This window comes from Branchiostoma floridae, chromosome 13 (assembly GCF_000003815.2).
Source record: "Branchiostoma floridae strain S238N-H82 chromosome 13, Bfl_VNyyK, whole genome shotgun sequence".
Lineage (NCBI taxonomy): Eukaryota > Metazoa > Chordata > Leptocardii > Amphioxiformes > Branchiostomatidae > Branchiostoma > Branchiostoma floridae.
In genome coordinates, this window is record NC_049991.1 from 13,601,948 (window position 1) to 13,615,086 (window position 13,139).

General features: G+C 41.4%; 1 protein-coding gene across 1 annotated transcript in view; it reads right to left on the reverse strand.

The window, feature by feature from the left end:
* LOC118428522 (ATP-binding cassette sub-family C member 9-like) overlaps positions 1 to 10,636 on the reverse strand; it is a 20,910-nt gene extending 10,274 nt beyond the window's left edge. Inside the window, exons 1-12 of the mRNA XM_035838612.1 lie at positions 10,429 to 10,636; positions 9,826 to 9,956; positions 9,522 to 9,635; positions 9,000 to 9,200; positions 8,425 to 8,607; positions 8,150 to 8,206; positions 7,808 to 8,008; positions 7,277 to 7,429; positions 6,885 to 7,040; positions 6,110 to 6,244; positions 5,851 to 5,895; positions 465 to 582 (exon numbers count right to left, since the gene is read on the reverse strand). Of these exons, the coding sequence (XP_035694505.1) occupies positions 465 to 582; positions 5,851 to 5,895; positions 6,110 to 6,244; positions 6,885 to 7,040; positions 7,277 to 7,429; positions 7,808 to 8,008; positions 8,150 to 8,206; positions 8,425 to 8,607; positions 9,000 to 9,200; positions 9,522 to 9,635; positions 9,826 to 9,956; positions 10,429 to 10,570 (1,636 nt within the window). The 5' untranslated portion in view covers positions 10,571 to 10,636. The remainder of the gene's footprint in view (positions 1 to 464; positions 583 to 5,850; positions 5,896 to 6,109; positions 6,245 to 6,884; positions 7,041 to 7,276; positions 7,430 to 7,807; positions 8,009 to 8,149; positions 8,207 to 8,424; positions 8,608 to 8,999; positions 9,201 to 9,521; positions 9,636 to 9,825; positions 9,957 to 10,428) is intronic.
* Between the last annotated feature and the right edge of the window lie 2,503 nt (positions 10,637 to 13,139).

Sequence of the window (13,139 nt, forward strand, 5' to 3'; positions counted from 1 at the left end):
AGGTGTGTACATATAGTGTGAGGACTTGCGAGACCTGCAAATAAAGAAATCCATCCGAAAGATTGAACTGCAAAAGATGTCAATCAGAACGATTATGCTATACTTCGGTAACGTACATATTGCTCAGGACTAAATGACTCACGATTAGTGTGGCTGCCGTGGGAGTTGCTTGCGTGATGAATGCTGGATGACATTGAAAACAAAATGTATCATGCCAAGATATATATATATATATATATATATATATATATATATATATATATATATATATATATATATATATATATATATACAAATTTACATAATATTCATACGTCAATGACCAGTATTAGATAGTAAATCTTACACATCACCCGAAGGTATAATTTTCTATAGCTTTTACGTGCCTTAGTCATTGCTGACATAAATTTCTCTGGACGATAAATGTCGAAATGTCAAAAAAGATATGGTTTGGTTCTACCTACAAGTGAGGATTTCCCAGCCAGCTCGTTTGTACATTTCCCCAACCTCGGTGTTCCTGGCGGCGAGCACTTTGTCGCTAAACATCTGTTCCCACGCGTAAAGCTTCAGAAGCTTGATAGCCTGTATGTAAAATAAGACACGCAAGAGGGGTCTCACTAAATACCGAAAACAACCGAAAACAACCGCAAAACAACCGAAAACTACCGAAAACAACCGAAAACAACTTTCACAAAATACCGAAAACAACCGAAAACAACTTTCACTACCGAAAACAACCGAAAACAACTTTCAATAATTACCGAAAACAACTCGACACAACCATAAACAACAGACAATCATTTCAGTGGGCTATCATTTAATAATTTTATTTTATTCTGGACAGGAGTTAGGCTACGGTGGATTTATTTGTTTGACGACCCCTGTTATTAATACAATATTAGTAATAATAAAGTCAACGATCTCCTTTGCCTGTTCGAATATATTAATGTTCGCATTCAGATTCAAGGACCCTGTACGTTATAAACGGGGACTGCTTGGTGAGGGCCCCAAAGGGGGGGTACCTACAACGCTCTACGCTAAATTCGGGAGGACCGGCTACGTAATACGCTAAATTATGGACACTTTATTACGCTCTACGCTAAATTACGAAATGTCATAATGCATTGTGCAAATCTTTATTGTCCAAATGGCTGAACTCCGCCGACGGATAATTCCATCAACAAGATTAAAACTTAACTTCTGAAGACGTCTTCCTGGCCAGAGGCGGCGACAGCAAATTTCTTATGTGACGTAATTTTCAGCACTTGTAGCACCGAAAGCGGAGGCGCGACAATCCTAGGGCGTCCGGGGGCATGCTCCCCCGGGAATATTGGGAAATCTTGACCCTCTGAAACGCCATTTTATGCATTTTGAAGGGCAATTTTTGCTCACAGACTTAGCCAAGTTAAATAGCATCCAATTACAAATTCACATGGTTTTAGCTTTAAGCTATTGAGGGCAACGCCCCCAAACATCATTTTCAGATTTCGAGTGCCGAAAGCACGAACAGTCGAACTGTCGCAAGGTAGGTACGGGAAAATTTGGAAATTTTTACCCTCTGAAACACCATTTCCTGCATTTTGAGGGACAAATTTTGCTGGCAGACCATATGCTCAATGTAATGACATTTCTGTCAGAGAAACGTCTTTGAGGGCGACGAGCGCCGGAGAGTCGTGAGCGCCGGAGGCCCAAGCCGTCGCAAGCCTTGGCAAGGGCCGCCCGGCGCCCGGAGAAAAGTTGAAATCTCGACTCTCTGAAATGCCATTTCCTGTATCTAAGGGGCACATTTTGCTTGTTATCTAAGCTAAGGTCGGTGAAAAGATTTTTACTAGTTGGGGGACGACGCTCCCGCAACATATTTTCACCATGTCCAGTGCCGAAGGGGTGAGCCATAGCAAGGAATGTCCGGCGAAATTTTGAAATCTGGACCCTTTGAAACGCAATTTCCAGCATTTTCGCGGGTAAAAATTGCCTCTAGACTAGTTAAGTTTAATGAAACTTTGATTACGCTTGACGAAAAATTAATATGAATTACGTTTTACGGTAAAATCCGGTTAGCTTCTACGTAATACGTTAAATTAAAGGGGCCAATATCGCTCGACGCAAAATGCACCGATTACGCTCTACGTTGAATTCGAGCGGTCCCGCTACGGAGTACGTAGAATTAAAACCGCCGATTACGCTCTACGGAAAAGGGCTTTGGGGCCCCCCTTGGTCAACTCACAAACTCATCAATGGATATCTATATGACATGGCATCTATTGTGTAACTCCAAGCAGAGGTAACGGTGGGGGCGGGGTGTAGTATTGGCCACAACAAGAAATAGCAGTCACTGCTATCCCCAGACGAAATCTCTGCTTGGAAAATAGGTTTGCTTATTAATTACTGCTGGAAAATTCTGCTGCCTATTTAGCTAATGTGTACTACTTTTTTTTTCTAGCAACCAAAACAATCTAGTATATTTCTTGCTCAATTATAACGCATTTCCACTGCCATAACAAATCGATTTAATGGAAAAACCGCAAACGTGTATTAGAGGTCCCAGATTAAACTAAATGATCAAAATTCTGCTTTACACCATAAAACAGCGTGTGATCGATGGGAAGGTGTTTTCACCGGCTACATCCCCTTTGCTGAAAGAATCCTTCCTTCAGAATCTTCTCTCCCTCGGCCGTGGAGAAAATAATTCAAGGAATAATAACCAGTAGATGAAGATAAAATAGACATTTTTGTTGTTTACGGGTTATTTTCCGGCTTTTTTCGGGTTCTGATAGGTTGTTCATGATTGCTTTGATATTTTTTAGGTGGCTTCGAGGGGTCTCACTAAATACCGAAAACAACCGAAAACAACCGAAAACAACCGAAAACAACCGAAAACAACTTTCACTAAATACCGAAAACAACCGAAAACAACTTTCACTAAATACCGAAAACAACCGAAAACAACTTTCACTAAATACCGAAAACAACCGAAAACAACTTTTAACTACCGAAAACAACCGAAAACAACTTTTAACTACCGAAAACAACCGAAAACAACCATAAACAACAGACAATTATTTCAATGGGTTATTATTTAATAATCTTGATTTCATTTTGGACAGAAGTTAGGCTAGGACGACCCATGTTATTGATACAATATTAGTAATAATAGAGTCAGCGATCTCCTTTGCCTTTTGGAATATATTAATGTTCGAATTCAGATTCACCTATCCTGTAAGTATCCTGTATGTTATAAACGGGGACTGCTTGGTTAACTCGCAAACTCATCAATGGATATCTATACTACTTGGCATCTATTATGTAACTCCAAGCAGAGGTTACGGTGGAGCGGGGGTGTAGTAGTGGCCCCAACATGAAATCGCAGTCACTACTATCCCCCGACAAAACTGCTTCGAAAATGGGTTTGCTTATTAATTACTGTTGAATCTGCCTGCTGCACATTTACCTCATGTGTACTACATTTTTTTCTAGCAACCAAAACAATCTAGTACATTTCTTGCTCAATTTTAACGCATTCAGCTATCACAACAAATCGGTTTAAATGGACACACCACAGAGGCCCCTTATTCTGGATTAAACTAAATCAAAATGAAACAGTGTGTGATAGAAAGGTGTTTCCACAGTCTACATCCCCTTTGCTGCAAAAATGCTCCAGAATCACCCCATTCTCTCCCTCGGCCAAGGAGAAAATAATACAAGGGATAGTAACGAGTAGATGAAATAAAATAGCAATAGGTAGTTGTTTAAGAGTCATTTTCCGGCTGTTTTAGAGATCTGATCGGTTGTTCATGCGTGTTTTAGGAGGTTTCGAGTTGTTTTCGGTATTTATTGAGTTGCTTTCGGTATTTATTGAGGTGTTTTCGGTATTTATGGAGTTGTTTTCGGTAGATATCAAATTGTTTTCTTTGTTTTCCGTATTTTACGAGTTGTTTTCGGTTGTTTTCGGTAGATGTCAAGTTGTTTTCGGTTGTTTTCGGTTGTTTTCGGTTGTTTTCGGTTGTTTTCGGTATTTAGTGAGACCGGCTTCGAGTTGTTTTCAGTATTTGTCGAGTTGTTTTCGGTTGTTTTCGGTATATTAGTCTGTGACCAGACCCTCTGGTCGACAGACTTTTAGTTTTGTCACGTTTACGCGCGTTCGCAGCTGTATCTGTATGTTCCCGTTGTCTGAATTCTATGTGGTTTGGCAGGTCCTTTGTACTGAGGTTGACGATGATGCACGTGAACTTTTTTTTGCGGCAGGTGGTTTTATTATGGATTTTATAAAAATAACACCCCTACAATTTGTTCGTCTTGCGGTGTTTTGGTCCAGATCCTCTGTATGTGGGTCATGGTGTCATTGGAATTTGTCAAGCAGATGCGTGGTGTTACCTGATCGTCAAAGTTATTCGCGTTCGCATCGGTATCTGCATGTTCCCGTTGTCGCATACGTACGTTGTTTGGCAGGTCATCTGCACTGAGGTTGACGATGATGCACGTTGTTTTTTTGTTGTTGTTTTTGCGGCAGTTGGTTTTATTAGGGACGCAATAAAAATAACACCCCTACAAAATGTTCATCTTTCGGTGTATTAGTCCAGATCCCCTGTATATGGGTCATGCTGTAATTGAGATATTGCAAGCAGATGCGTGATGTTCTCTGGTCGTCAATGTAACGCGCGTTCGCATCTATATCTGCATGTTCCCGTTGTCGTATACGTTTGTGGTTTGGCAGGTTCTCTACACATAGTTGGACGATGATGCAAGGTGTTTTATTTTTTCGGCAGCTGTTTTTATTATGTATGTAATAATTTCAGAAATCACCCCTGCAAATTGTACGTTTCACAGTGTATTGGCCCATGTCTGCATATGGTGCCCGTTGAGGTAATTGGTAGCAGTTAAGCAGATGCGCGATATGTGCAAGAATTTTACGCGCGTTTGCTTTCTACCTCTTATTCAATAAGTTTATCCGTACTACTTTATGTACCAGCATCATGGACCCCGGAATTCACCCATTAACACTGTGTCATGCTACCTTATGGCGTCACACTAGTTAAAAACTTATCGCACAGTTCATCATCAACAGCTGTGTGTTATCGTATGTGGGACATGGGAACCGACATCTAATGTTCCACTAATGACCCTGTCAATCAAATACCTCCTGTCGCCGTTTGCAATGAAGGGTGTAAGAATTCTCGTCCCAAATGAAGTTTAGCCATATTATATTCCCGGACTTCGACTAAGAAACATCAAGGTCCTATTCCGTGCTTCATACTTATTACGTCCATAACAGAAACATGTTAATACTTGGTGCGTTTGTCAGTCTGCCTGTCGGTCTTGTAGGTGTGTCTGTGTGTGAATGTGCCTGTGTATTAGAGTAGACCATCCGGTAACTTATCGTCACCATATCTTTTTGACTTTGGCCACATGTTATCTCACAATCCATACCTGTTTAGTAAGATTCACATGACACAGAAATATTAGGCAACTTTAGATACAACGATATATCTAACACCATGAAAAGAATCATATAGGATATAAGCACAACGTCACACACCAAAGAAGACAAAACAACCAACATATACCAGACCGACGTCACAGACTATGTTACCTACGGTCACTTGTTTCATGTTGTTTTCGGTTGTTTTCGGTTGTTTTCGGTTGTTTTCGGTATTTAGTGAGACCGCGCAAGAGGATGACAAAAACGCACGATAACTATAGATTCTTTCGTGAATTTAAAAAAAAAATGTCTATAATATTCACCTCTAGTGACATTGGACGCAACAATGATTTGTCTTGCATACTCACATATGTCCAAACATAGATATGTTTTAATTCCTTCAGTAAAACAGAGTGGATACTACATTTACTCACCTGGATAGTTTCATTAATGCGCTTCATGCGAGTATCTGATGTAGCCTACATAGACATAGACAGATGTAAGAAAGAAATAACGTTAAACCCAAACAATAGGTCTTGTTGTAACTCGTGTGTCATCAGTCTTGTGATTATTGACAGAACAAAAGTACTGACTGAGACTTCCGTAAGGGGTACGTTAGTCATATATGGGAAATAGTGCATTTAATTAGCTCACAAGCAACCGTTAACTATAAGGAATGTTTTCGGGGAATACCATTTTCTTCTTCGTGAGTCGCTCTGTTATCCGTGCTATCTTGTAGTTGACAGGAGACATAATGATGATGAGTAAGGTCCCTATCACGGCGCTCCAGCCTAGTTGGAAGTACAGCAGGATACAGCCAGCGAGAAGCTACGTCAGGCACAAGGAGTTGTTTACATAATTTTCACCAGAGAAAAATGTGATCCTAGCAGACTAGGAAACCATTATTGACCTATATGTACTATTTGTTTCAATAGATTACTAACTAATTGAACCTTCTCAGCTAGGTTATTAAACGAATTTATTTTGAAACAGCCGATACCCTTCTTAAAGTTTTATTTCTTGACAGATAATTTTAGTTCACCCTTTATTTCATTGAGAATCGATTCGCTGTCTTTAATGGATACCGCAGACGCTTTCTTACAACACGTGTTTTTTAAGGTCACATGGGGTAGTAAAGGGTCATTTCTTATAACCAAGACAGAAGTCAGAGCAAAAATTTGGACCAATATCTTTGCGAGACATGGACTGGCTTAAGCACTGACCAGCTCATCAGAGGGGTAGAGGACAGAGCAAGATGGGCACGGATCACTGCTACTGGATGTCGGGGAGCCCCTACGACCACTGAGGTTACGGGCCGTGAGTGAGTGAGTGAGTGAAATATTTAAGTTACTGAAGAAAGTGACTGAAAGAAAGACTGAAAGACCAAGGACCGCCAAAGATGGAGGGAGCTAGTCCGTGGTCTGTGCCCGAGGATGGACAGTAGGCCTAAGTAAGAAAGAATGAATACCTGAAAGACCATAGACCACGGGTTGTGGATCAACGACATCATGACCAGTAACTGCTGGGCGTCCATACCGGCGTGGTTCATGACTTGTCCTGCCGTGACCTTGTCGCTGCTCAGCAAACGGGAGGATAGCTTCAGCACCTTGTTGTATATCATAGTCTGGGGGACGGAAACCATTGTTGACATTACGAAGATCACACAGCGTCCCTTCGACTTCACAGGAACACTACGAATGACGCACATTTGATGCATATTATTTGCCAAATCTACCAACTTTGACTTTTCCATTTGCTACGCATTGGTGACAGTCGAAACTATGGCACAGCTGTATCAGAATGGTATTTGATAACCATATTTTCTCTCATTACCCATTTAGTGTCATGACCTTTTCATACCTGAATGGCAGCCTTGAGCTGGACTCCCTGCTGGAAGGTCAAGTAGGCTCCGAAGTAGTCGAGCTGGTATCTCAGTATGTTGACGATCAACATAAGAATCAGCAGTATAAAACCATTCCCAAAGAATTCACCTGCTGTCACAAGGTAAGGTCCCTAAAAGTAAAACAAGTTAACATCAGCAACCCTTGACGTTTGACGTAAGGAACATGCTTTTGATATTTCTTCCGCGACGAATCTGGGCTGGCCCAACGACACATTCATCTGAAGGGGGGGGGGGGGGATCTGCGATACGTTGGCAGCATCGCTGCATGCGTCCTCAATTGGATTTTGTTATCCTTGACTCAAAGTATGACTAAAATACAACAAACACACACAGTGTTAAAGATTCGATGTAATTCATCGAGCGCTCTGTTAAAATGCTCATCCGCAGTGACGCCGACAACGTGCCACAACTTCAGTGTGATACCCGCTTTACGTGGTCATTGTTGCTCATTATTCCCAACACCTGTGAAACATGCGATGATGGTTTACCTGATACATGGGTCGCTCCACCTCTCCTTGCTTTATGCCGTCGGTGGCCCAGGTGATAATTCCCTTCAGAATCAAGGGGGTTGAGAACGTCAGGACGTCCACCAAAAGCCTTAGAATTCCAGCGATGACAAAGGCATCGCCGAAGGCCTTTATGTAGACCATCCACAATGACAGCTTTTCGTTTTTTGCAATGGCCTTTTCCTTGAAGCATGGTATTTGCACATTAAGTAAGGAATTGTAACTCGTTGATAATCATTATTCAAAGCATATTTACTCACCCAAAGGACGGAATTCCAAACTGCAAGCTGTGATAATTCACTAAAGATGACGCGGTATACGCACCTTGTCATGGTCATATGTTGTCTTGAACACGTCATACGATGCTTTAGCTCGCATTTGCTGATGGAGTGTCAAGAACATAGTCTTAATCAATAAACTTCATTGATCTGATCAAAGTTAGCGGACTTTTTATATGATTGAATATCATATTTCATATGCAATTTTCATTAGCCAAATTGCTACAGATTTTGAAACAATCCACACAAATGAAACACCGAAAAATGTGGAAATCCTATCAAAAACCTTACTTTAGGTAATCTAACTATTTGTCCGTATACCTTGGGGATGTTGCCCAGGTGGGACATCTCCAGAGGTTCCTTGTAGCCCACCCGGAGGATGAAGCTGGCCCACCAGAACGTGAGACGTGACGGCAGCGTGACGTAAGGAAACACGTAATACATGTTGTCGTCCTTCAGGTCACTGTGCGGCTTCAGTTGGACTGGGCTGGCCGACAGGTACTTCTGTAAATACAAAACATTTGTAAAATGGAGTCACTATATTCGTACCTAGCCGGTGAGCACACAACAAATTGGGTGGCCAAGCAACTGGTGATGATTTTGGAAACGGTCAGACGTTTCAGAAAGCATCTGCTACCTTTCGTTAATTTAATTTATTTACTTGCAAAATCATGCCCAGGCTAATGACACTGAGGAGACCTTGTTGAAGAGTGGGTTTTATATCCAAACTATGAATTGATATTAAGGTGGCGAGGACGAATTTTAAGATTAGATGACATTCATAGCAAAGAAGGAAGAACAGAGTGATGTTGACGCGGTCATTGTAGTATCACATAACTGCCAACCACGGGTCTAATAACTGTATGTAGTAGAGGATACAGCTAGCAAACATTTACCACTTTAAACAGCGTGTATCCTTCTATCACGATATGCATCGCGTAAAGGACGACAGACGTCCATGTCAGACTGAGCCGGAGTCGGGTAGAGCTGACGTCACGGTTGTACAGATGAGCCAGCCGGGCAGCTTTGAAGCCGGCAGACATGGCGTAGTACACGCACAGCGGTAACAACAGACGGGGTTTGTTGGACGTTTCCACCTGTGTGAAAAGAAACAACAACAAAAAAACACAGTTATTTCACCTTTGCAACAAGGCATCTCGTTTAGCGAAACAAAAACTCTATTACTTTATATCGTGTCAATCGTACAATACGATAGACTTAGGTTTAGAAATGATGTCCAACTTTTCTAAAGTCGTGACAATTGATGCTTAGAATGTACTGGAATTACCACGATATAGGGTAATAGTTAGGGGTTGCTTTATAACAAAGCGAACTGTATAGCCTCAACATATTCTACAGGTACGTTCTTTACTGAACATTGCGATATGACGTAAGCATGGGCACGTCGAGAGGTTTACCTGGTAGTAGTATACACAGGCCAGCAGGGTGGCCAGTAGTGCGACTATCCACGGCAGGTACAGGTGGATGTGATGTCCTGGGGTGTAACTGTCCGATACAACACCCTCTCCTACCTGTGGTTATGGGCAAGGAGATCATTAACACGCAACGTCCTATTAATAAAAACGCTTGTTGTTACCGTTTCATATTCAAAGTAAGCTAGCTTGCACTCACCCAAACGTCCATCCACCACAGTTTAATGAAAAAAAAATGTACGGAAAATCGTCTGCATCTGCCAGAAAAATAAGGAGTATTGTCTCTTACCTCACATAGCGTGGTAAATAGAAGAACGAGAGCGACGATCCACCGTGCATAGTGCCCTGGGAACAAGACCCATCCTTTCTGCGTTTCACTTCCAGTCTCTTTCCCATATTTCCATCTCCACAAGAGCAGCGCTAACAATATTGAATCAAATGAAAACATATCTCAGACCATAGGTGTTATGGCAACGTTTATTTGTCGTCGTGGATATGTTTCTGTGAACTACCCAAGCGATATATCTATGTCATGTCTCCGTCCAAGACAGGCATCAATGTCCAAAATAGGACGATGACTCAGTTCTTAATTTAACTAATAAGAGGTAACAGATAATGCCTTTTAGTGAAAAATGTGATAGCACCTCTCTACCACATTAATTTACTAGTGAGAGGAAAAAGATAGTGTCTTTAGTGAAACACTCCTCTATCACATTCATTCACTAGTGTATAGACAATTATTGAAATAACAGGTTATCACGTTTTCTGCCCTAAAATGCTATTAAGGGCTAAATGAACATGATAGATAATCAAGTCTAAATTACAAGGCCTTCCCCTTATTTGCGCAATCATAACTATTGGTAATATAAAAAAAAGTCGTCGGCAAGCTCACCAAGAAAAGCCAATGGCAGGTACCCCGCATGTGGTATTAAGTTGAGTCCATCCACGAGGCACTCCTCGGTCCTGACGTCCACTGCTGTAGTGTTGCCATTGACAGAAGGGTAGGCCGGGCCACAGAACAGCGAGTCCGCCATGGTACCGCTGGAACACGGGCTTGTTCACCGCTTGTTAACAACCTACCTGTGATAAACGTATTGCTCTAAGGAATAATTTGCTACTCTCTGCTCGATAGATAAATTCAACTACATTCTGGGAGGCGATAACCCTTACTGCGTACAAGTAGGCAAATATATCCACGAAATGCTTGTAGCGTAGGAGCAATAGTGTAAATGACATGCTGGACCCAATATGTTGATTTATTCATACCTATAGATATCCATATATGTCTGATTAGTTGTACTGTAAGTAGTTGTTATGTTGTTAGTAGTTGTTAGACCTTACGAAAGTCGCTGTACTTTTGTCGTGTCAATAAAAGTTTCATATATGGTCACAACGATCGTTACGGTATTTAGGCAATTTTCGCGCTTGTGCCTTTCAAGAGCTAAGCTGGAGAACCGTCTTTCTTGCGATATCTGTGATTTATTTTCAGCTATGCCGCTGGACTAAGAAGGGTAGGTGGGACCACAAAACGAATCCGCCGTGAACGCGGGGATACTCCCCTATTCAAACTCAAACGTTCATACAAGGACAGTAATTACATCCTCCTACGCACGGTCCCCAACGGCTAGCTAACACGGCCCAGGAGTTTCGACATGACTGTGGTCCCTCTGCGTAGGAGAATGAGTAATTAAGGCTACCACACCAGATATAGTGTGCAAAGTAGATGCAGAGCACGTCCACGGTAAGGGTCCAGCAAGCACTAACAACAAGCGAAACGGCCAGATTCGATTACACAGGATTTATCTCGGAATATCATTAACCCTTCATTAGTTTTTTTCCAAACTGGGATAATGCTAGTGTCGGTAACTGTTCCTATGCGCCCTTGCATTGCGGTTATATAGACAGCAGACAATAACAAAATGGAGCAAGAGAAAGAAAATACTATTTTGCTAGCGCGCACACAAGGCATTTCGTCATATGAACCTGGACAATATGATGAAAATGGAATAAGAGGTCCCAAAAAGCACATAGCTGTGTAGTTGCCAACACATTTCTGATACTTCAACATTTACATTTGTATTGCCAGTTTACCACGTGTGTACCACTTAAACCGCCTGGGTACGTCAAAGCACATTTCCGGCAACGGCTGAATTCTGGTAGGGAATAGTTCACACGGCAAATGCTCAGCTGTCTAAGATACGGCAAAACCTGGTCAACGACTTGCATGGCCTTGACAAAATACAAAGTAGCCTACCCTGTAGATCAGCAGGTCTGCTGTCCGAACAGGAGCCGCTACCTTATAGCCGCGCCATGCAGTCTGCGGGAGGATTGTGTGAGGAACATGTACCTACACGGGCCCAATACGTCGAGCTGACGTGCATCACATGTTCGGGACAATCAGTGTATATTGTAGTAAGAGTATATCGACACAGTGTACGTTTACAACATAGTGAGAACAGCGGGGACCTTTAACCTGTCTGGGCTACGCCACTATGTCTGAAAGGGTATTTCATAAACTACATAAAGTGTCTAGCTAACAAGCGACAGATGGAACAGTTCGACCCACGTCTGCGTCTTAAAGCAGGGTTCTTGTGTTACTTATATGCCTATGAATACCCAGTGTGAGAGAGGCCTGATAATATACCCCACATTCCCGTCAAATGGTGTCGCCCAACATGAACGATCGCAACCCACTCGGGTCAACAAGAGTACAACGCCCTACAGAGCATTGCCCCCAGTCTATCAACCCCATACCTTAAATACAGTATGCATATCTTCATTACTACTAGCTGTATTCGTACTTTACTAGCGGAGTAAAAAAAGACGTCTTCTTTCACTCCAATATCAGCATTAGTCGACATATTCAGTTTGAATATGTGGAATTTGTGAATAGTTACAATCAACACGATGCTGATGTGCAATAAATAGAATAATACATCGATCTGTTTGAAGCAACTTTATTTCCGACACCTTAAAACCGTAACATTTCAAAACCTCTTGTTCCTGGTTTCACTAATTATGATGGCGAAAGTAACAATCACCTCTAAAAACAAAATGTACTTTAGATTTAGCACTGCTCACTTTACTGAAACTCAAAAAAGAAATGACGAAAAATTGTGTTAAGATAACCAGCTTATTTGTGGTTGCATTGTAGGTCATCCTCAAATTTGCGCCACCATAACACAACCTTCTTTAACACATCATAAACAATAAACTATTACTTTACTAGATTACCTTATATGATTATTTTCCCATAGATATTCCATTTAACATATTCATGAGGTAATAGGTACATATGATATGGATTGATACATTTTGACACGTCTTAACATTCATATATAATAAAAATAACAAATGAGAAACGTACAACCTGCCGCATACATGATGTTTAAGATTCGTTTCGAAGGAACAAAAAAATGCAGAAGACGTAGATGCCATAGACATAATAATGCAAGCCAGCCTCGTGCCAGGATATCTTCCTAACTTGACATTGCAATGAAGCTAGCAGGCCAGTATATTAAGCTAATTTCACAAAGTTTGGATCAATTAAATGTTCCCCTCACTTCCGTTATAAAGCATAATTGTAAAATGACTCATACATGA